Source organism: Symphalangus syndactylus, chromosome 18 (genome assembly GCF_028878055.3).
Source record: "Symphalangus syndactylus isolate Jambi chromosome 18, NHGRI_mSymSyn1-v2.1_pri, whole genome shotgun sequence".
Lineage (NCBI taxonomy): Eukaryota > Metazoa > Chordata > Mammalia > Primates > Hylobatidae > Symphalangus > Symphalangus syndactylus.
The window spans coordinates 40937868-40961584 of NC_072440.2; the positions used below are offsets into that span (position 1 = coordinate 40937868).

A 23717-nucleotide genomic window follows, 5' to 3' on the forward strand; every position below is an offset into this window, starting at 1 on the left:
CTTCCCTTGGAGCTGTGAGAATCACGAGAATGGGGAAACACAGGGGTCAAAGGTTGGTAAGATCTGGATTAGTAAGAACGAGTATAAGAAAGAACACCTAGATTAGTGGAGTTGGTTAAGGAAGGCAATTAGTAAAATAGGGATGTGCCAGAGTCTTGAGAGTTTATTCACTGGGGAATGTGAGAAACATAAGTAGAGGTTTAGAAGAAGGGCAGCATAAAAAACAAAGAGGAAGTGGAGTTTATCACTCAAAGATGCTGCATGGGTGGGGCTTCATGGATTGGATAACCATATCATTTGTTCTCCAAACTGAGTTACTTTCGAGATTGAAAGGGGATGCTATTAATACTTACACTGGGAAATGAACATAAATCAGGACTGTCCTGAGCAAACTGGGATGCGTGGTCACTTTATTCATAAGGAACAGACACTTTCTGAGGAGTGAATTTCAGCTGCCAGAAGGGAGAGTGGAGATCCATAAGATTATGAAATAAAGATCAGGTTAACAGGAACTGGGAAGCACAAAAGAGATAAGAACCAAGGCAAACAGCAGTCCCTTCCCTTCCCAGCCCATGGATATGACCACACCTAAATCAACCCAAACACATTAAAATGTACACTGTTGGTTTAGTTTATACTTCCAGGGGATACTTAGCCAAAAAGAATGTGAGCCTGGGGATATAATGGTAGGGTGGCAGTGCTTCTCCTCAGAGCTGTGTGTAGACAGGTACTTAGAACATTTTAGTAGCATCACTGAGATTCCCTGCTGAACCCAGAAGTTGGCAATTTTCATTCTTTGAGAAATACTACAATTAAGAGTTAAATAAATCTTTAAAAGCTGCTGAAGAACAGAGCTAATGCATATTTGGAACAGGTGGTTTGAGTTTTAAAAATAGGCGTTAGGGCAATGTTATCCTCATTAGAGTTTCTGGCTGCACAACCTGGCTTTATTACAGAATTGTTTTTGCAGGGGTAAGAGGGAAAGGATTAAAACTGAAGGAAAAAACCACCGTCCTTCATTAAGTGAAGTGGCTGGAGGCAACATTGCAGGTCTGAGCTCAACAGAAAAGCTTTAAGACAGCCAAGGTGGGTGCATGCCCACCACTAGGGCTGTCCATGTTTCTCTGGCTTTGGTGCCCAGCTTACTAAATGATCCTTGGCAAGCTGGACTGAAACTGTAATGATAGGCTGAAGTCTATGAAATGAAATTAGCTATAAACATGTGTGAACCACCAAACCATTAAATCAGCCATGGTCTTTTGCTAAAGAGAAGGTTAACAATGCAGACATAGGTAGCTACAATGGCCAGTTCTTAATGATGTTATTTACTTTTTTGAACTAATTTCTTGTGTTATCAAAAAGACATTGAATGAAGGCAACTCTTAGAAATCTATTTCTGTTTCGTTAAAAAGAAAGGGGTGGTCACCTGCTCTATGCAATATGCAACGTTGTCTTTTTCTTCCTAAAGAGCCTCCAAATTCCCACTGTCCTCCTATGTGTATCACTTCATGGATCATTTGTGGATCAATGCTTATCAAAGCATTTAAACAGTAATTTACTGTCATATTTAAAATTATGGATTGCATTACTTAGATTTAAGACTAGTTATTTCAACATATTTTCTAGATCTTGTCCCATTTGCCTTCATGACTGTCCACCTAAGTACCTCCACTCTCCTGACTCTCTATTCTCTGACTTTTCTGGGTGTCTTCCCTTCTGCCTGTTAGTATGTTGATTTTACTCCCAAATTCTCCCTCCACAATGATTTTAATCTGTTACTCAGGCCAGGTATCTACATCATCTTTTATGCCTCTAATTCCTTGTTTGTATTCCCAATGCCACTGCTTGGTTTAGGTCTGTGGTCCTCAACTTTAACACAATTGGGTGAGACACGGTGAGGGCCTAAATCAAGGGTTCTCAACCATGGCTGTACATTAGAATCACCTAAGGAGCTAAAAACACTCATGTTTGTACCTCAGCTTCAGATATTCTGATTTACTTAATGTGTGTATGTGTGTGTGTGTGTGTGTGTGTGTGTGTGTGTGTGTGTGTGTGATGGGTGTGATGGGGTCCGTGCCATGGTTTTTAAAATGCTACCTAGGTGGTTTGAATGTACAGCCAGGGTGGGGAACCCCTGCTTTAGGCCTTGCCATAATTTACCCAATAGTATCAGCTTCTTATTGGAATCTCTGCTTCCTGTCCTTACCCTCCAGTCTATCCTTTAGCCAGTGGTCTCCAAACATATGTTGTTTTATAATTCTTAGTTTCAAAAAAAGATTCAGTACTGCCCTAATACATGAATATTTTATAAATTATATAATGTACTATTCCAGTAGTACATTATAAACCATACCCAATAACTGAAAAAAAATTTGAGATACAAATAAATAGAGCTATTAATATTTTCTTTTTGTACTCCTGCTGATCTTAAACACTCTAATTTCTGGAATATTGCCAGTGTAATTGGTCCAAAATGAAATCTGATCTTGTCACTCCAGTGTTTAAAACTTAGGATCCTCAGCATGTATAGGACAAAGCCCGAGTTTTTGATTCTTTCAAACAAGGTTCTCCATGATACATGATGTCAACTTTTCCAGGCTTAGATCCCTCCAGAATACTATTTATTATGCCTAGGGAGACCACCACCTGTTTGTCTAACTATCAAAATCCTATTCATACTTCAAAACATGGTTCAGACATTGTCTCCACAGTGTGACCTTTCTCAGAGCCTCCAAACAGGGACATTCTTAATCTTCTAAGCTCCTCTAGCACTGAGTCCATGCCTCTATTACAACAATTATATGCTGTCTTTAGAAAGTCTTTATGTGTCTCTCAGACTCTCCTTTGGGGTGACAGAAATTTGGTCTTATTGTTTACTAACTCCTAGTGCCTGGCCAATAGTTGGTGCTCAATAATACTGAATAAATGAATAAATTAGTAAATGAATAAAGTCCCTTAACATATTCATGAGTTCTATTTTGAAGTGTCTATCTCCTGCCCCCCAAAAGAAATAAACTCCTAGTGTGACCCCACTGTAGTTTAAGAAAAGAATCTTTGGCTCATTTATTTCATCTCAGTGGTTGTTATGCAATTCCAAGTGGACTTTGCTAAATTTACATTGGTCCTAATAATTACGCTCTGTTGCATAACCTCATACTCCTCTTCTGATCCCCAATAAGCCTTCTGTAAAATCCGTGCACCCATTGGCCACATGGGGACTAGATTAGGGTGCATGAAAGCTTCGGCATGAATCCATCCTGGAAGACCAGCTCCCTGTGGCCGGGCAGCATAAGCCCCACCATGAAGGGTGGAGCCAATTACAGCTTCCTTCTGCTGGCTCTCTGGGCTAATCTGCCCCTTGTTTTTTTCTGTAAATCAGTGGTTCTCAATCATGTCGACACATTGGAATAACCTGGGACTTAAAAAACATACTGTTGTCTGGGTCTCAGCCCAGAGATTCCAATTTAGTTGGCTTGGGATGCAGCTTGGTCAGTAGGATTTTTAAAAGCTTCCCAACCTACTGAAATGTGTAGCCAAGATCAAGAACCTTTCTCTGTATCTAGTCTTCCTTTTAGATTTGTTTCCTTGTCCCTGCCTTGGGTTTTCCTTATTTTATTATTATTTTTTTTTTTTTGAGAAATAAGCAAGGTCCCCTCAATGTGCTGAGGCCTAGCAGTGACTCCTGATATCCCTGCTAGTCCCAATATCAGCAGTCTCAATGTCACAAACAAGCAAATAAAATAGCACACTCTCTAACACCTTGGTTTTTAGTTATTCAGATGAGAACCGCCTGAAGTAGTTCTGATTATAGCTTCCCTAAAGTGGTGCTCTAAAGGTACTGAAAAATTGCTGTACAATTTAGTGGTAATCATCTCAGTGTAATTTGGACATAGAATGAGACACCAAGAATTTCCAGAGGTTTCTTATAAATCACAGCACACTTGGCTAAGGAGTTTTTCAGTTTATAGTTGAGGACGTTCCAGGAAGCTGAGCACATTTTGAAAAGAGAAATTATGCATTTGAGCAAGGTTGATTTAGGATAATTTATCCTTTGTAATCATCTAGTTATTTTCTAGCATCTTTCATTGGATTGTGTGGATCACTGAAAGATTGTGGGGTCCAAGATCAGAGTTTAAATAGGTTTACCAGCTACATATGCCCTACCTTCCTCCTGGACTTTAAGACAGAAAACTAAATTCAGTTAAGTCCTATTGTGGGCTAGGCACAGTGGCTTATGACTGTAATCCCAGTCATGGGAGGCTGAAGTGGAGTGGGAGGATTGCTTGAACCCCAGAGTTCCAGATCAGCCTGGGTAACATAGTGAAGACCCTGTCTCTCAAAAAATAAAAAAGAATTAGCTAGGCATGGTGGTGCATGCCTATAGTTCCAGCTGCCTGGGATGCTTGGATGGGAAGATTGCTTGAGTCCAAGAGGTCAAGGCTGCAGTGAGCTATGATCATGCTACTGTTGCACTCCAGCCTGGGCAACAGAGCAAGATCCCATTTCTAAAAAAAAAAAAAAAAAAAAAAAAAAAAAAAAAAAAAAAAAAAAAAAGACCTATTGCGTGACTCAAGATTGTATCAAGGGTATGATAACTGAAGTGGAGCTTGGTGGTTATGGAAGGTATGATGCTGCTATTACAATTTTTCCTGGTGGAAATTGTATAAATAGAAATTGGTTGCTTATGGCCAGAGCACATGGATCCAAGTTCATGGCTTCCACCACTATATGATTTCACAGTGCAGTCAATGCCTTTCTCTCCCTTACCTGGGTTGGCAGTGAGAGACAAGGGTGATTTAAACTGAAACGTTCATAGGAGTGAATCAGAGAATCTTAGAGTTCCCAAATCAGGCATGCTGGGGTCATTCAGGCTCAGTAGAAATCAAGAGCATGGTTCTTAAAATCCAAGGAGGTAGACTTTTCTGGCTAGGTTATAATGTTTCAGTCACTTCAGTCATCTTGTCTCTGAGATTGGTACCACAACATATGATGTAGCATGGTCAATACACCCAAACTCTTATGCTTGGTGACACAGAAATATCCCACAGAATGCAAACTCCCCCCATTAGCCATGGTAGATCTGCCTGCATTGATTTATCTAGACCTTTTGGGAAGTAATTATATGTCCTGCCTGCACTACCTTCCACTTTCAGAGATAATTGGTTCCATTAGTATATTCTTTGTTAGGTGAAAGAATATCCTTTTTCATTTGTCTTAAATGTATTTCTTTCTACTTCAAGAGACTATTTCCTTGAAGAAATTGTTTAATTAAGCCAGTATTTATCAAATCAATATGTTTCAGAGTATATAGACATAGAATGTGTCTTTTTGTCGTTCTTCATTTTCCAAAAAGAGAAGTAACTACCCATTCATAGAACTTCATGCCCTTCCTTTATCCTCTGAGTTACACTCAGCCCTGTTTACGTGTTCATAATATTTGAGTCTATTTCTGATACATGGTCCACACTTTAAGCTCCGTGAGAGGGAAGATACACGTTTTATGACTCCGCAGTATTATTATAGATATTTGTCAGGTAAATAATCAAAAGAGCCATTAAATGGGAAAAGAAGGGAAGACAAATTACAGAGCTTGGTAAAATGGCAAAATATAAGAATATTTTGTACTTTCAGAAATTCTCATGGGGTTCTGTGCTGGACAAGGGGGAAGGGTATGGGGGATGAATCTGGAATTTGGTAATACATATGTTCAGAGGTTATTACAATAATTGTTTGAATGGAGAGAATTGGGACTATTATCTGTTACTTGTTTTAGGGAGAAATATTAATGCAAATTAAAAACACTTTAAAATTGGCTCCTTACAGATTATTAATAATGACTTCTCCCCAGAAGCAATTTTAGTTGCTTGCAGTCTTTGGTTCTCTGACTACATTTTTGGAAAACAGGAGTTTCTGCATTTTCTGCCCTTTCTGAGCTTATAATAATGGTTCAAGTATTCTTTCACCCGTGGTTTCAAGGCAATACAAATCCATTCTCCTCTATAAATTTCTTTGTTCTTATTTCCAGATAAATTACTTCTATTTTAGGAAAATCTATCTTTAATTGTATCTCCAAATTTTTTTGTCATTTAACACGGTAGTTGTACATTTAAAACTTAAATTATGAGATTGTACATATATAAGTACCATAGTAAAATTTAATATAGAATTTAAAAACATTCTTGTATATTCTTATAGGTACATACATATAGACTAACTGTTAAAACATGCATGGAGGCCAGGTGCGATGGCTCACACCTGTAATCTCAGCACTTCGGGAGGCAGAGGCGGGCAGATCACAGGGTTAGGAGATTGAGCCTATCCTGGCTAACACGGTGAAAGCCCGTCTCTACTAAAAATACAAAAAATTAGCCGGGCGTGGTGGCACGCGCCAGTAGTACCAGCTACTTGGGAGGCTGAGTCAGGAGAATCGGTTGAACCCAGGAGGCGGAGGTTGCAGTGAGCCGAGATCATGCCACCTCACTCCAGCCTGGGTGACAGAACAAGACTCCATCAAAAAAAAAAAAAAAAAAAAAGCATGGGAAAATAACACCAGCTATAGGGTAATGTTCAGCTCTGGCAGCAATTCCTTACCCTCTCCAAATACTCGCTTCCCACAAAAGCCAGTGTTCTAGAAATTTAGTCGTATAAAAGCCACAAAAATGTTTGTTAAAAATGTAGATTCTAGCCTTCAACTTCAAAAACTCTGATGCAGCAGGTCTGAGTTGGGTTGATGAATGTGCAGTTGAAAAAGAACCCCAGCCAATTCAGCGGCAGATGATTAGACCACTACTCTAAATCAGAAGTACTGAATATGCACAGCTGGCAGGTGGATGTTGGTGCCTGAAGCGCCAGCGTGAGGTCAGGCCTGGGACATGATTTGGCAGTCATTAGTCTGGAGGTGGAGTTAAAACCTTGGAGTGGATGGAAACATCCAAGGGAGGGTGTAGAGAGAGAGCAGTGGTGGACTGAGGTTAGAAAGCCAGAGAGCAGGAGACAGATAAAGGAGGAGTAGTCTACCAAGGAAACTAAATGCAAGCCTGGAGAGGGAGGAGACGAACAGAGAGCACCACGTCATAAATGCTGACGAAGCAGCATTCAGTAAGGAGGAGTGCTCAAAGGATCAAATGAAACAAAATGGCCGAGAACGGGAAAGCCAGAAAAATATTCTTTGTCTGTGTAGTCTATCTCAGGCACTACAATGTTTGCTCCTAGAAGGTAGGGTTATTTGTCATTGCATTCCCAGTAACTGGCATATTGTAAACACTTAATAAATGCTTGGTGAACTAAACTGGATTGGGACCAACAGCTGCCATACAATAATTTTTAAAGAGCTCCATTACAACTTAGTTCCATCAAGGACCCTCATTAGGATGAGCAAATGTTGTGCAGATAAAACAATCCACAATGGAGAATTAATTGCAACCAGATTGATAAAGCAGTTATTTTGAGCCATCTGCCAAGATGTGGTAATGACATTTAAAAAACAGTGTGGAACCTTTGTGTGTATGTGATGGTATTCTGAAGAATAAAATGTACAAGTAATTAAAAAACAAAGCAAAGACCTTTAAAATCTTTAAATTTAAATTGTGAGAGCATTTTTTTAAAATACAAATGGTCCCTCATGATCATTTGTAGAAGCATGTGTAGCCATGAGGAGAGCAAGCCACATTAAACGAGGTAAATGACTCTCCAAGAATGCACATGTGTTGGTTGCTATGACAACAGCTGGGTTTTATTGAATAGAGAGCAAAAAATCAATTAGAAACCACTGGAAGAACTTGAACAGGAACATAAAACATTCTGCTTCACAATTTCAGGAACTTTGCTACATCTGTGTACTGAATGGAAAGGGTTTGTGTGTGTGCCAGTCAATGGAGCAGTGGGAAACTCACCCTCTTGATGCATTTCCATCATCCTAACATCCCTTTTCACCACCTGGTCTTCTCAATATCCAAGTAATTTATTAGAGTGTTAAAAAATTTAGCCAATTGCCTGCCTCCTATGTATCAATGACATTAAACAATTCTTGGCTTGGAGATACATGTATTTTTTTTGAACCAAACAGTTTTCATTTTTATTCATAGAGACAGCCTACATCTGTGTAGCAGTTTCTTCCCCATCCTGGCATGTGCTCAGCTAGTTAAGAAAACACAGGAAGGCAGGGAAGAGACCGTCTTGGGAAGCCAACCTGCCAACCCTCTCCCAGGTTTCCTCCCTCTCCTTCTTTGGGGATCTATTATTTTCCATTCTTATCTTTCCAAGGTCTTAAGAGGATTAAGAAAAAAATTATCATTTTTTCAGACTCTTCATATTGTTTAATCGGTAGAGTGGGAAGAGGCCCTGTGGCAGAGATGATAACTTCAAAAGCCACCACAGGAGACCGTACACCAGCCATGTAACTTTCTCCTGGGTGGCTCTAAGAATATTTGGTGGAAGGGTTCTTGTGGCCATCCAGGGATAGATTTTAGTCTAAGGAACTTATTAAGCTCATGAGAAATGGTCAAACTTTCAGAGTGAACTGTATTTAGTTTAGTTATGAGATGATCAAGAGGAAGAGTGACCCAATGAGAGGGACTTTGCTTTTCTGACTCATGTTGCACAACACCAGCAGGTTAATCCCAAATCATCCCCTTTATAACAGTGTTTTTCAAATTATAGATTGAGACACATTACTGTTTCTGGGGATCAACTTAGTGGGTTGGGACAGCCATTTAAGAAAAAAGAAGAAAGAAAAATAAGACAGAAAACAGAGTGAATCTCATCAAGTAAAGTTAAAATGTGTTTTGTAAAACTTCTGTTTTACAAAAGTTTTATATATGTATGTATTGGGATGCTAAATTGAAAGTATTTCTTACTGCAGGTCCTGGCCGAAAAGGTTAAAAGTCAAACTCTTCTTTGTTAAGAATGCCTCAATATTCTCAGTGGTCTACCAAAAACAAACAAAAAACAAAAAGAATTCCAACTCCCTCACCTCTAGGACTGGAGTTGTTCCCCAAATCCACAACTCAATTCTGCAACTTTATGCTAGGTTCTCACTTTTCTATTCACTATCCTCTCACCTTATGCTCATCTCAATGTCCATGCATCACTGTGCTCTTTACTGATAATGCCTTATCTCCTTTGTAGTTGCAAATTCTACTCTCCTTTAGAGACCATTTAAGCTGTATCTTGCCATTTCACCCATATGATCTCCATCTCCCCTCATCACTCATCTCTTCCTCTTGGTGTATTCATTTCCACACCTGATCTCCCCAGGGGCCCTCTCTGCATTGCACTTTATCTTCCTCCGATCACACTCCACTCCTACGTCTCCTCCCGGCAATGTTTTTCCCCTTCCTTTGTCTGCCTCCCTCTGCCTGTTTCTTTCCTGTTGGCATCTGCCTTGCAGCTTATCTCCTCATTGACCTGTTTTTGTTGACTTGTATTTCTGCTTCCTTGTGTATATCTCCAGTCTTCAGTGTCCACTCGATTGGGAGCAACTTGAGCCTAGGGACTGTGAATTACTTTTTTGTATGCCCCATGATTTTTGGCATAATATAAAGCATACAACTAGTACCCAGTAAAAATTTCTTGACTCAATCAATCAATTATCAATCATCAATGCCTCCTTTGTATTAAATCTCTACCCTACTCACTCCAGCATTTTTCTCTTTAGATACAATGTTTTGTGTTTGAAATGGCTTTGCCATTTCTGAAACTTTCTCATATCTGTTATCTCATTTGATCTTATCTACAAGGACTTGGTTAAATAGGCATGGGCTGTGATACTCATTCTGGAGAGATGGGGTGACTAAGTCTCAAAGGGATTTGTAACAGTAACATGGCTTATCAGTGATGTCACTAGAATCAGAATCTAGGATGTGACGTATTCTGTGCCATTATCCTCCTCCAATGGAAACTTGAGAACAATAATCACACAATAAAATGAAGAGCTCACTGAATGCAAAATACAGTATGGAGAACAAAAAAACAAAAATAATGGACAAGACATAACCTGTGTTTCTCATGGAATAAGAATTTAAATACCTTGTACTAAGACCAAAATTCTGAGTATCATTTTTGCTTCTGTAATTGCACTTGAGCTCTCATGATGCCATGGTAAGTGGGAGAAAATATATTGTCCACTTAGGGAGGATTATGTTGCTTTCCACTGTTAGATTGACAAACATTTCATTAACTCCACCCTGACAATTAGCTCGGACTCTGTACAGAGTTACATATAATAAGCAAATTATCTTTCTTTTTAACTTATTAATTTGTTTCTTACCGAGCTGTTCTCCTAAATGTTGACCTCGCTCAGTTGAGATGACCCGCTCGTCTTCCATGTCACACTTGTTCCCAACCAGAATAACCTGGGCATTGTCCCAAGAGTATGTTTTGATTTGAGTTGACCTAAAAGAAAAAGAAGAAGCATGACATAATCAGAGGAAAGCAGAACAGCATAAAATGAAGGAGAAGAAATACATTCCACAGATGATGATGGTAGCAAAAGGGAAAAAAAAAAAAAAAAACCACGAAGTCCAAATGCCTGACATTTAGAGTTAATTAGTTCAGTGCAATTTTACCTTTCAGATACTCATCAGAGATTGCATGAGTCAAAAATCAAGGGAACAGTGGTGTACTAATAATTCTTTTGTATTTAATGAGCTTAATACTACTACTGATTCTTCCTTTCCTCTTTTACCCCACCTTATGTAATACCTTTACAGTAGGATAGCCAACCATCCTGGTTTCCCCAAGACTTTCCCAGTTTAAGCAGTAACAGTCCCATGTTCTGAGAAACCCCTCCGTTTCAGGCAAACTGAGATGGCTGCCCAACCTATCTACAGCCCATCACACAAAAAGAGTATTTTCCCTTATCACAGTAACAACTTAAAGAGCTAAAGCAATGGCGCTTAGGAAATCTGGGAGAAGTGATAATTTAAAAAAAAAAGAATCATGAGAGCTAATATGTTCATGCCTTACCTTTATAAGAGAAAAATGTCAGGTTGATCAATGTCAAAATTATAATACAATGAGCTGGCATTTTAAGTTGGTATAAACAGGATATTTAGAATTTAGAATAAGCCTCCAGTATGATTCATGACACAAATAACCAACTTTTGATTTTGGAACTTAGATAATAAATGTAATAGTTTGCTTCTGCAGGGTATTGTTTTTTTAAACCTGCTTAGCCAATAAGTTTATTGTTTTTATCTGAAAAATCAACCTAGAACATTGTTTTAGCTCTCAGAGCCCGCTCCTGAGCTCTGAGGAAGCTTCCCTTCTTTTGAGCTACCTGATCTTTCTTCTGGGCATGGGACATTTGGGGATGTTTCCACCTGTTGTTTTTATCTCCTTTCTTGGGCTTCTCATAGTTTGGATTCTCTTGTATAGCAACATGAGATTTTTTGTTTTATTAATTTATTTATTTGAGACAAGGTCTCACACTGTCACCCAGGCTGGAGTGCAGTGGCATGATCTTGGCTCACTGCAGCCTCAACCTCCTGGGCTCAAGCGATCCTCCCGCCTCAGCCCCCTGAGTAGCTGGAACAACAGGTGCACACCACCACGCCTGGGTAATTTTTATAAATTTTTTTTGCAGAAACAGTGTTTTGCCATGTTGTCCAGGCTGGTCTCGAACTCCTGGGCTCAAGCAATCCACCCACCTCAGCCTCCCAAAGTGCTGGGACTGTGAGCAACCGTGCCCAGCCAATATGAGCTTTATTGTATATCTCCTCCATCAGGTCTGAAGTTACGCTGTTCTTTATGAATGGAAAGAACCGTTTCTTGTAAGCATCTTCATCTGCTTCCATTAGGTAATGCATGTAATCTACGTCATTCTGACCCATGATGTGTTTCCCATGTACTTCTGCATTAAATTCCTTGCTTTCAGAATCACAAGCAGGGAATCATCTGGTACTATGAGGGACAGAACAGCCTTCATCAATAGCTGCCTTCAAGGCCCCAAAAACTTTATTGCCAGTGATGGTTCTGGCAAGGCCTACATCCAAATAGCAGGTGAAGGCACCAGGCTGACCATCAATGCTTTCCACATCGCATTAATCTCCAGTCCTCTCCCCTTGGCCTTCATAGATCCTCTCCATACCAAACCTACTGAGAAGCCTGTGGGACAGCGGCAGGCCAGTATAATGTGCTAAAGCATAATTTGTCAGGCCAACCTTCACACCTTATTTTGGTAGTTCATGTACCACGTACATATGCTGCGCAGACTACCATATCCCCTTCTATATGGGCATAAGTGATCTGACAAATCATATCTCTGTTTGTTACACAGACTATCACCCTGTATTTGAGTGTGTTGTATTTATTTTTATCCTGTATCATGGAGTGTCTCTGAGTATAGTAATCAGTTCTACCCTCTTGTCATTTCCTAAATTTCACTTGGTATCTCTTAAATAGGCCTTATTCTTAACAACTTTAACGAACCCCATTCTGCAGAACAAAGACCCTCATCCATGGCTTGACATAGACCTGCAGGCCCAGCAATGCCAGGCAGAGAAAAAGCGCAGGTATTTTTCTAAACACTTAATATCAATATCTGTTGCATTAATTTAATCCTTAGAATAACTTAAGGAGAATATTATTATGCCCATTTTACAGTTAATTGCCCAAGATCACTCAGCCAGTAAAGTGGCAAATGTGGGAGTCACATGCTGGCAGTATGGCTCTCAAGCCTGTGCTTTAAAACATGTTTCCATAATACTCATTAAAAGTTCAAAAACTGAAGTTCTAGTGCATTTATTGTTATCTAGAGGAAGCTGAGAGGAAGCTATGTTTTTTAATTCTCCCTTTATATCAGCCACATTTTTATTTGAGAACAGTCTAAGATAGGTGGGAAAGACATATTGCCTGGTGGTGGTCAGGAGAGAAATATTGAAATGTTGAAACGTAAACAAATGATTAAAGTTTGAAAAAAAAACAGATTTGTAACATGTCAAAAAGTAAAGCTTGGGAATGGTGTTACAAACAATAGTCAAGTGAAGGATCATTGAATAGAAAATGGCAATGAGCTGTTCTCAACTTGAAGAGGGAATAAAAAGCAAATATTAGAGCTTTTTACAGCAGGAGAGTTTTCAATGAGCTATGATCACTGTTTCTCCTTCCTGAGAAGAAAGGAAAGAGTGAAGAGGCAGATAGGGTTTTATTTCAGCATATTTCCCTGAACCAAGAGTACATCTATGTTTTCAAATGAGATTAAATTATCTGGGGAAATATATCCTTGATTCCACCTGGACATCTCAGAGTCACAGCATATTTTATCAGAACAATATGACCTTTCTAATTCTGACACCTAAGTTGATAATATATTCCCTTAGCAACAGTGAGATTTGGCAGGACTGGAGAAATAAAGACAGAACTCCTAAACTCTATACTTTTTCCTCACTTAATCTTGTGTATGGAGAATATGAAAAATGATGCATTCATAATGAATTAGGGTGTAAAATAAATTCCACTCTTGGAAACGCTTTAAGTAACAAATGCTAATATATTTTTACAAACGAAGTCAAAAGTTTCTTTTAAAGGATCTCACATCTGATCAGATTTCTTTATGTAATTAAAAGAAATGATCTCTTTGTTCCTATGGGTCTTGTAAGCCAGGGGCTTGGAAAGGCCCTGGGTAGAGAGCACTTATGTTAACAGAAAAAGTGCTAATCCTTTTAATTCTAGTAAAGCTAGAAATCAGAAACCCAGAGTAAGATTAGTGACAAGGGGTTCACCATAGAGTGTCACAGTTGTGTAAGGAAGGAGCTGGGGCCAGGGTGTTAATGACCCAGCTTCTGAGTTTCCTGAGGACAAATGAGTGCTTGAGGAAATGTGGCACTCTTCTGACCTGGGCCAGTACATCCTACTGCACCCCTGACTGTATAAACTCAAGTCCGGGTGTCCTTTTGTGAAGGTCAGGAAGGTGCGTAACTCACAACCTACTAGCTGATTCATGTCCCTTAACCAAATTAATGGAATGCTTGCTTCTACCACTAAATACATCTGAGTATCTCAGTTCTGCTGACATAGTAATAACTCATGGGGTCTCGGGCTGCTGTAATAGGTTATACATTTATGCATATACAACATTCCCTGCTCCTCAATGATTTATAAAAATACATGACCAAGAAGAATATACTTATTTGGCCATGATTATATGAGATCCATCCTCTTCATTTGCTCTTATATAAGAAATATTTCAATGTAACCTCAAATGTTCTAAATTGTCAGGGAAATAATGTAAAATGAATATTTTCTACAATTACTAGGGAATTACAAAGAATCGTTATTTTGAACAATTAGAGAGCCAAAGGAGACCAGTTTTATTTTTAATGAAATAAAAATTGTGGTCTAGAGCATTTGTGCTAAGATGAACAAAAGACTGATATGCCATTAGAGTTGGTTCATTTTATGATTGAAATTGGGGTTGCAAATGTTCAATGTTTGGCTTTGGTTTTGACTACTTGGACTTCCTGATGTTGTTCTGCATCAGCAGAGCAGGGAAGGGAGCTTTAGGCACAGTCCCACCATCAGCAAGAGGAGATCAATACCATGCTGGCTGATTTGTGAATTACCACCTATCATAAAACCTAACATAAATGATAAGATAAAAACTATTTTACAATGGCCAAGAACAAAAGGATGTAGCAAATTAAATTATGTCAGCTTCTTGTTGCTTTGAAATTCCTTTCATGTATTCTGAAAGATTTAGCTTTTTTTTTTTTTTAAGTTTCTGTGCTTAGTGCACGGTAGATTAACATACAAGATCTGTTTGTATCTTCCCTTCTTAGGTCCTGTAGAACACTATGTTGTTGCTTTGCAAGAAAATGTAAAATGATGGTCATTACTCCAAAATGAGTATTCATGTCACTAAAATGAAATTTATACCTCTTTCTGCATACACAATAACTTTCTATCCATGTACCAATAACTGTATGACTTTGGCAATATAAGCAGCTATGATCAAGTTAGTGCATGTACGAGCAATGAAATCTACATTTGGTATTGCTGCATAGCGATCATAAGAAGCCATTGATGAAAAGGCATATTTCAATGTCACAGATTTTTTTTTTTGAGACGGAGTCTTGCTGTGTTGCCCAGGTTGGAGTGCAGTGGCTCACTGCACCTTCGCCTTCCAGTTTCAAGCGATTCTCATGCCGCAGCCTCCCCAGTAGGTAGGATTACAGGCAAGCGCCACAACACCCAGCTAATTTTTGTATTTTTTTAAAGTAGAGACAGGATTTCACCATGTTGGCTAGGCTGGTCTTGAACTCCTGACCTTAAGTTATCTGCCTGCCTCGGCCTCCCAAAGTGCTGGGATTACAGGCGCAAGCCACCGTGCCCAGCCATAGATGGGTAAGTAAGAAAAACTGTGCATCTTAGAATTCGTAAAATGCTATTGTGTTCTTGATATTTCTTTTATGTAGGATGATCTAGGTTGAAATAAGAGCTCAGAGTATTCCTTTAACCAAGGAAAACTTAGAGATGAGGAAGTATAAACTCCATGAGTTGAGAAAGACCCAGAGTTGTGCATATTTTGTCTACACTGTAATAGGAATTAGCATCAGAAGAATGTTGGGATAGTAATTCAGTTCCCATCCCTTCCAACTCAGACTCAACAATTTATTCCGCCAGTTTGAGAAAGCTCTAATACTTAGTGAGTATGGGGAAGTCACTCTGAATTGTTTAGTTCAGTATCTTCACCTGTAAAATGAGGCTATTATTTTACATGCTCTGGGGCTGTTGTAGGCCAAATATGGTTTTAGGTAGGGCCACACTGTAGTTTTTAAGTTGCAACATCTCGTTACACATAGAACACATTATTAGTCTCCTCTTGGGCAGCCAGCTGCTCCTCTTCCCAAATCCAGCTTAATTCATCATTTCTAATTCCTATAATTGAAATAATAATTGGATTTTTTTCATTAAAGAGTCTCAAATTTTGTTTCCAGTCCATATCTCCAGGCTGAGGTTCTATACAAATAAATTTCTAACTTTATAGACACATAAGGGGAGTAAATGACCTTCCACTTATGTGTCTATCAGGGGTATGACACATGTTTGTTGAATAAATCTTCCTTTCACATGGTATTTATATGTATTTACCTTTTCACCACTGGATGTATTCTGTGAAATTTCTTATTTGAGGGACGCATTTCCCATCATCTCATTAGAGAGACTGTCTTATTTATTTGTTGGGTAGAGACACACACTGAAAGCGAGTGGCTGTCACCAAACAGTATACATGTGAAAAGATGATTTATTTCTGAATCACTGCAAAAGATCCTTTGGGATTTCCTGTTAATCTCAACAAGATTAATGGAATCAGAAGCCATATGCTGGTCACCATGGTTACTCTGCAAATGGCAGTTAACTCAGACCGTACCAGTACCAAATCATAGTTACTAAAAAGCCTGTTATTTACTTGCCATTTAGCTAAAACAAAACAAAACAAATACCTCAAGCTTTCTCTCAACATTTATGTATAAACGTAAAAGAGAAAGAGAGGAGGAAAGCATAATTTATCCCCATTTAAGTTCTTATCAAATATTAAAGTAGAGTCTCAAAAAAGCTGGGATGAGACATCAAGATAAAAGGGCTTTTGATATCATGATGTTTCACACATAAACAACTGAACTCTGCACAGAATAATTTAAGTCTGAAGAGCTATAAACAAGTGAACAAACCACATTTCTACAATATTTCTAGTATTCCTTCTCTCCTGTTCTGGGTGTGTAAGTAATTGCCTATGAGTTCAGCCTCTTCTCATGGAGAATGACAGACTTTTGCTTAATCACAACGTTCTGAAAAACAGTCCACAAAATGCACCTCAGTGACCCACAGAAACAATTGTCGATTAGGGTCTGATCTGGGATGTATGTGGGAATATAAGGTATCACAGAGAATATGACTCACTCTTCCTCACCCAGTGAAGCTCGAACAGATCTTAATAGCAGGCCCTTTCTAATTCTGGAAGCTAATATTGCTCTACTTCATCCATTTCCCTTATTCTTTTTAATATTTGGGAGCTTTGGCTTTTTAGTATCACAGCCTACTTCAAGTTTGTAAAGAAACTTCCCAACCTGCTTTTGCTCTTCACATACAATTGGCCCTTTTGTTATTTTTTTCACTTAATTTAATCATTTATTTATTCAATTTTTCTCAACCTTCAGAGAGCTTTTAAGAATTAGCCCAATTCAGAAACATTAAATTAGAACCTCTAGAGTCTTCATCAGAGGTATTAAAAAGAAATCTCCAGGTGATTTGTATATGCTATCAGGGCTGAGTATTACTGGGATGATTCCCCCCGACTACTTTTCTTTCTAGTTTCTAAATAATCTATTTATTTGTTTCCTAGCTAACACCACAAAGTGCTTGCAGGTGATTTACAAAGACATAAACAAAATAAAAAAAATTAATGAGAGTAATACTAAGAAACCAGAAATAGGAACATAATAAAGTCTGATTAGTTACACATGCTATAAATGCTAATAGGTAGTTTTAGGAAGTTGAAGGGGTAGGCCTTTTATATGTATATTAACTCATTTATAAATAATACATTAAAAAAGGAAAAATTTAAAAAGATATCCTTAAAAATGCTCTTCAATATTTGATATAATCTTTTATTATTTAGAAGAATAGGTTCATATTTTTTGGTGCAATTGCTACATTCTTATTACAAATTCTAACAATAGTGAAATGCTAAAGGAAAAATGATCAGAAATCTCACTATCTCCACTATTAACATTTTGGTGAAAATCCAGTAGTAGGTTGTATTACAGTTCTTACTTAGTCATTATTTCCTTCCCTGTAGGTGTACTATATTGCCTTGCCCTACTAACTTTGGATCTGGCCAATGGAATATAAGGAGATTTGACCTGTGCCACTGTGATTAACAGACATCAGAGGCATGGTGAGCTTCCATCAGCCCTCTTGGGTTCTTATTCTTCATCTTGGGAAGAGCCCATCCCAGAAAGGGGTTGCTCTGTCAATTTGTCCCAGAAATGAGATGCCCCAAGGAACCCAGCTGAGTTCTGCAGACACCAACAAATGTCAGCCAAATCTAGAAAAGCCCAGTTTAACATAGCACCCTTCATATGGCCTTGGCTTACCTTTCTAGCTTCTAGCTTCAACTTTCTAGCTTCTAGCTTCAACTTTCTAGCTTCTAGTTTCATCTCTTGCTACCCTCCGTCTTCCTTCCAATTCTGATATGGACTTTTTAATTTCTTTGATTTTCCCATACATTCTGTATTTTCAGCAAGTTAGGCCTGTCACTATAGGTGGTTTCAGGTTTTGTGAGGTCTAAAATTCATAAAAATTTGAGGGCCCAATTTAAGTAAAATGCAAATTACAAATACAAAATTAAGTATGGGATATTTTGTACCAGATACTATCTATATCTCCCAGGCCTTACCACTTCTGTGCTTGTTGGCTGACTTCCAACTGTCAGTATCTGCATCTCTTTGCTTTATAGCTTTCACCAAAGCAATGGAAGGTCACTCCCTCCATCAGGGAAGGTAAAATATAAAAGGAAAATAACACACTCAGGAGCAGACCTGAGCCAATGACTGACAGAAGTTGGAGTATAAATACCCCTGCTCCCTTTCTCCTCAGGTTGTTACCATACTGATTCCAGAATTTTTAAGAAAGATTAAGCTCTGGTAACCCATAATGGTAGCTGGCTTGAACACAGATCTTTTATTGGCTGTCTTCCCTTTCACAGCCCACTCACCCTCCTACTACGGGTATTTCTTGCACTTCCCACATAAACTACTTGTGCGCAAACCCCTGTCTCAGAGCCTGCTCTGGGGGAATTACTAAGACACTAAGACGGGATTTGTCTTAGTAAGGGGCCCAAAGTTTAGCTGTGTTCTGGAGCTGGCAGTATGGCTCAAAAGCACTGATTATTAAATAATTTCATCCTTTTTTCAAAGAGCCAGTTTATGGGAACACCACTAAACTTAAGCTTCATTAGTTTTGCAAGAAATCACCTGTAGCCATCACAGGTACCATCTGTCTAAAACACATCTATGGCTTCTGTGTCAGGCCCTCTTACTCTCTTCCATCTTCCTCTGGGTTAGTTGCCACTCATGCGGGCCCACATATGCCTTGCACATCACTCACTATAACTTTTTCACTTATTCACATCCCCCCTTGACTATAGGTACCATGAGGACAGAGACCTCAACTGTGTGTTGATCATTAAGTCTCCAGCATTCAGCAAAATATATGGCACATAGAAGGTACTCAAACAATAATGTAGAATTAGAGATTGAATGAATGAGTAAATGATAGACTGAATATGGCAAAAAAAGCCTGACTCAGAATAAGCACAAAATAAAAGAAGAATTACCATCTTATGTGATGCCAGTGCCCCAATGCATCCCTTTTAGGATGTGTTGCTGGCAGCTTCTTCCACAGAACCTTTTACACCCTGACACTGTCCGTGGTAAGGGAAGGCAAGTGTTCACCCCATCACAGTCTGCAAAGGACATCTGCGTGACTAGCTATTCATCCCCAGTCTGGAGAAGTCACATTTTCCTTTCTGATCTAGAACCCACAGTTAGGATGAGGATATCTTAGGAGTTACTTAGCACCTTGACATTGTGGAAGAGCTGCTTTGGAAGGGCCCCAGTCCAGCACCTTCATTTTGGAGATGACAAAGCTGAAACTCCAAATGTGAGTGCCTGAGATGTCTCAACTACTTAGTGGTCAACGTGGGTCTATATCCCAAGGCTCCTGGGAATGCTCGTCCTCAGTGTGCTGTCTGCTTGCACAGGAGGGAAAGTGCCTACATTGTGTTGAATGTGGAACTTGGTAAGAAATTCATATGCTTGATTATCTTTTAAAGTAGAAAATAATATATCTCCTGGGAAAACCAAAAATGCTTGAATCTGCATAGATGTAGGAGTGTCAATTCAGCTGCATGTGGAAGCAAGCAGAACTGGATGTTCTGGAAGGATCTGTTTGATCCACCTCTCCGTGGTAAGTCTGTTGCAGAGAGCCAGTACTGAGAACGTATTTCGAGAGCTCAAGAAGCAGTGTTTTTCATCCACCTAGTCCTGGAACTACCTTGCACCACATCCAATTCCCCCTTATTAGTCTAAATCTAAACTTAGACCTATTTCCATCATGCCCATCTTATAACTTCTGATCTCCTAATTTTATAAAATGTCAAATTCTATTTTTTAAACCGTATGTGTGGTAGAAACAACTGGACATTCCTTTTCTTCTATGCAAGGAAGAAAAACAACAGTAACTAGATGAAGCAAGGATTACCCTTCTGGACAACAAAGGGAGAGGAATGAAAGTCTGACCTAGGAAAAGGGTAAGACGTTCCTCAGCTCAAGAATGCCTGGGTTATGCTTTCACAGGGCAAAGCCAAAGTCATGTTGTTAGAAATAAATATCCTTTTCTCACATTAGACAAGATTTATATTGTCCTGGGGGAATTAGTGATCTTTGGAAAGATATTCTTCCTTCTTAGGTTAATGGGAAGGCAATCAGGCTTGCTGAAGGGGAAGCTAAACTTAGAATCCAGTACCTACTTAGGTACCAAAACCTTCTCCTCCCACTTTGTATTCCTGGTGGCTGAGAAAAGAAGCTTCACAGACATTCAGCCAAAGCCTGAACACCAAGGTCTGTGAGATATTAAGACAGGACCAAGGGAGTCCTATGGGAGAGTTGGGATTTCCAAGGAGAAGGAGTGGGACTATGAGTCTGTGGATTTTGTAGAACTTTGAGATGAAATCTTCAGGAAAAGGAGAAGAGGGTATTAAGAGAAGAAGAGAACCAAAGGAGAAAACTCACTCAGGCCTTTTGAAGCCCAGGACTGTGGAGCCTCTTTTCTAGGCAGGAAACTGGATATAGTGATACCTTCCCTTCCTCCAACACTAAACTACTCTTTTGAGATCCCACTGTCAGGAAAGATTGTGAAAGACTTCCAAGTGGGCAGAAAAGATGACTGGGGGCCCTGTTCAGCACACCTTTCCAGGTTATCTCTGTTTTTCATCATCTTTGAGCTATTTTATAGCTCTGTAGGTGGTAGAAAACCGATAATAATACAAGTTCTTGCAAATGGAAAGAAATGCCAATAAATTGTGTCTGGTGGAATGCATCTGATTCTCGCTCCATGGGTATTAACCCATTTTGTAACTTGGTAAATTCGTTTCTGCATTCGTGATTGCCTGTATGTGTGCATTCACCTAATATCCCCTTGAGCCTATGCAATATCTCACTTGTCCCGTCTTTAAGTCCAGAGTTAAATAATATCTTTGACATGTGTTTATTTTATATTTGGATAAAAGCTGTGGTTTTACCATATGTGTGTGTGTGTATATATAAATTAACCATAACAACTTAACAATACAATGGCTAAGGAAGGCGTGTGCTTGGAATGACTAGGCAACCTGTCCATGAGAAAGGGTGGTAAGCACTGTGACCACAGCAGATACCCAACCTGCGGCATGCATAAAGACCCACTGGGGAGCAGCAGTGAGAAACACTCCTGGCATGAAAGGCAGACTGGAGGCCTTAAATGTCCTGTTAAGTTAGCAAGGAACACCTTCTGAGATGAGGAAGACCCCGGCCTTGCTAACCCACGTATGGAATATTGGTCACTCTAGTGGGAGTCAGTGTGGTGCAATAATCATAAATATATAATTATTATATGCATAATATGTAAATTCAGACATATAACAATAAAGAAATAGTAATAAAACCGTGGCTTCATTTATTAAACTCTTACTTTGTGCCAGGCCCTATGCTAAGTGCTTTACCTTTATTATTTCATTTAATTCTTAAAACAACCCTTTAAAATAGAAACCATTGTTTTCCCCATTTTGCAGATGAAGAAACTGAAAAATAAAGACTTATAAGAGTAAGTTACTGGAAACACTCAGATAACATAGAACAGAACTGGAATACAAACCTTTCCAATGGAGTAGGAGCTCAAAGTCCTGGGTTCCAGTTTTTGTACCTAATTAGGAAAACCAAGACTATTTTCTCAGCTTTTCTGAACTTCTGCTTCCTCTTCTATGAGAGGAAAGAAAGAAACCTATACATTTTCCTGCCAAAATTTCTTGAGGATCAAATGAAAAATGTTCATGGAAGAGTTTTCAAAAACACAGAGCCACTATATGACTGGAAGGTATTAATATTACTGGTAAACTGATGTTATTAACTATTCACATGGTATTGATATATTATCTCAAAACCATTCTCTAAACAACACTCACTGTGATTTTCCTTGCTGTTTTGAAACCTTTAATTAGAAAAGGTTAAAGTGGAAAACAAAAACAAAAGCAAAATACTAACCGATTCTATTTTCCTTCAACAAATGCATTGTCAGGCATGAAGAAAGATATGGTCTCTGCTCTGAGGGAGCTTGCAGTCTGGCTCCACACCAAGTCCTTGCAAATAAATTAGCAAGTGTTTGTTTATTAAACAATCGTGCACAAGACACTGGTGTCTACACCATATGGTATTGCTTTTCAACTTTAGCAGGCATTAGAATCACCTGGAAAGTTTGCTAAAACCTACTCCTGTGCTCCACCTCTAGATCGTCTGATTCAGGAGGTCTGGGGTGGGGCCTGAGATCCTGCTCTTCCAACAAGCACCAGGAATGGGATGGGGAGGAATGAGGAGCAGGGACTGGACCTCTGGGAAGTGGAGAGGTGGGAGTATAGGCTATATAACTCTTTCCACCCCCTTTTATGACCTTGGGCTCTGTCCTTTGTCATCTGCCCTCCTGCACCCACCAGCCCCCATCTCTTTCTTTTTTCCTGAACACACAGTCACAGCTAGGTTTTGTGAGAAGTGGGTTTTTCTTTTTTCTTACTTGCCACAAAAGAAAGATGAAAGGTGAGCAAAGCATTTTCTTTATGACTCCCTTACTATTTGTTGATGATGTTGGGCTCAGAAAATCAGTAGCCTTCAAGGATTAACAAATATCATGAGTCTTTAAATATTCATAAGTGAGCTTGAACCTCCATGTCAGGAAAATGCCTAGACTGAAGCAGAGGACCATGGGTACTTGAATGGGCTGGGGTCTCTGGGGTGAAGAGCTGGGGGGCTTTCAGAAGGACTGAGGGGTGAAGGCTGGTCAGGGGGCACCATGCTTGGTAATGGCAGTGGGAACCTGTGGTGCAGTGGAGGGAGGGTGGGTCTGGGGATTGGTCCTGGGGCCTGTTATCAGTGCTTCACCTTTGTGAGTTTAGCTCTGACTGTCCTGGAGCAAAGTGAGAGAAAGGGGGTAGGACATACTTAAGGTGGCCTCCCAGCCAGCTCTGTATCTTGGGGAAAGGGGAGGGGAGAGGGGGGAAAGGAAAATGATATGCAGGAAGGCAAGGAAAGATTATTCTCAGGGCCCAGTAAGGGACTTCATTGAAGACTGTTGTCCCATTCCTAGGCCTTGGTAGGTTTTAGTAAAACAGATTTGGAAGAGCCAGAACTATCTGTTTCCTTTCAATACTATATTTGCCTTTGTGACCCCTCTCAATAAATGTTTCCAAATCATTTTTTTAATTGATTGTCATAAAAATCACTATAAAATCCTCTCTCTCTCTCTTACACACACACACACACACACACACACACACACACAGACACACACATACACACACAAAATCTAACCTTTAAAATGACATTGTTTTTCAAATGAGCCAGAGCAAAGAGGTTTTGTCATTGTAGAGAACTCTGGCCTCAGGAAACCAAGAAATGAGAAAAGGCCAAGCT

General features: G+C 39.3%; 1 protein-coding gene and 1 pseudogene across 3 annotated transcripts in view; both read right to left on the reverse strand.

Moving 5' to 3' along the window:
- RAB3C (RAB3C, member RAS oncogene family) overlaps window positions 1-23717 on the reverse strand; it is a 387810-nt gene that overhangs the window by 29671 nt on the left and 334422 nt on the right. For all 3 annotated transcript variants that reach the window (XM_055254519.2, XM_055254518.2, XM_063622619.1), the window contains one exon: window positions 10268-10392. In XM_055254519.2, coding sequence (XP_055110494.2) covers window positions 10268-10392 — 125 coding nt within the window. The remainder of the gene's footprint in view (window positions 1-10267; window positions 10393-23717) is intronic.
- On the reverse strand, window positions 11210-12435 carry LOC134733615 (large ribosomal subunit protein uL18-like; annotated as a pseudogene).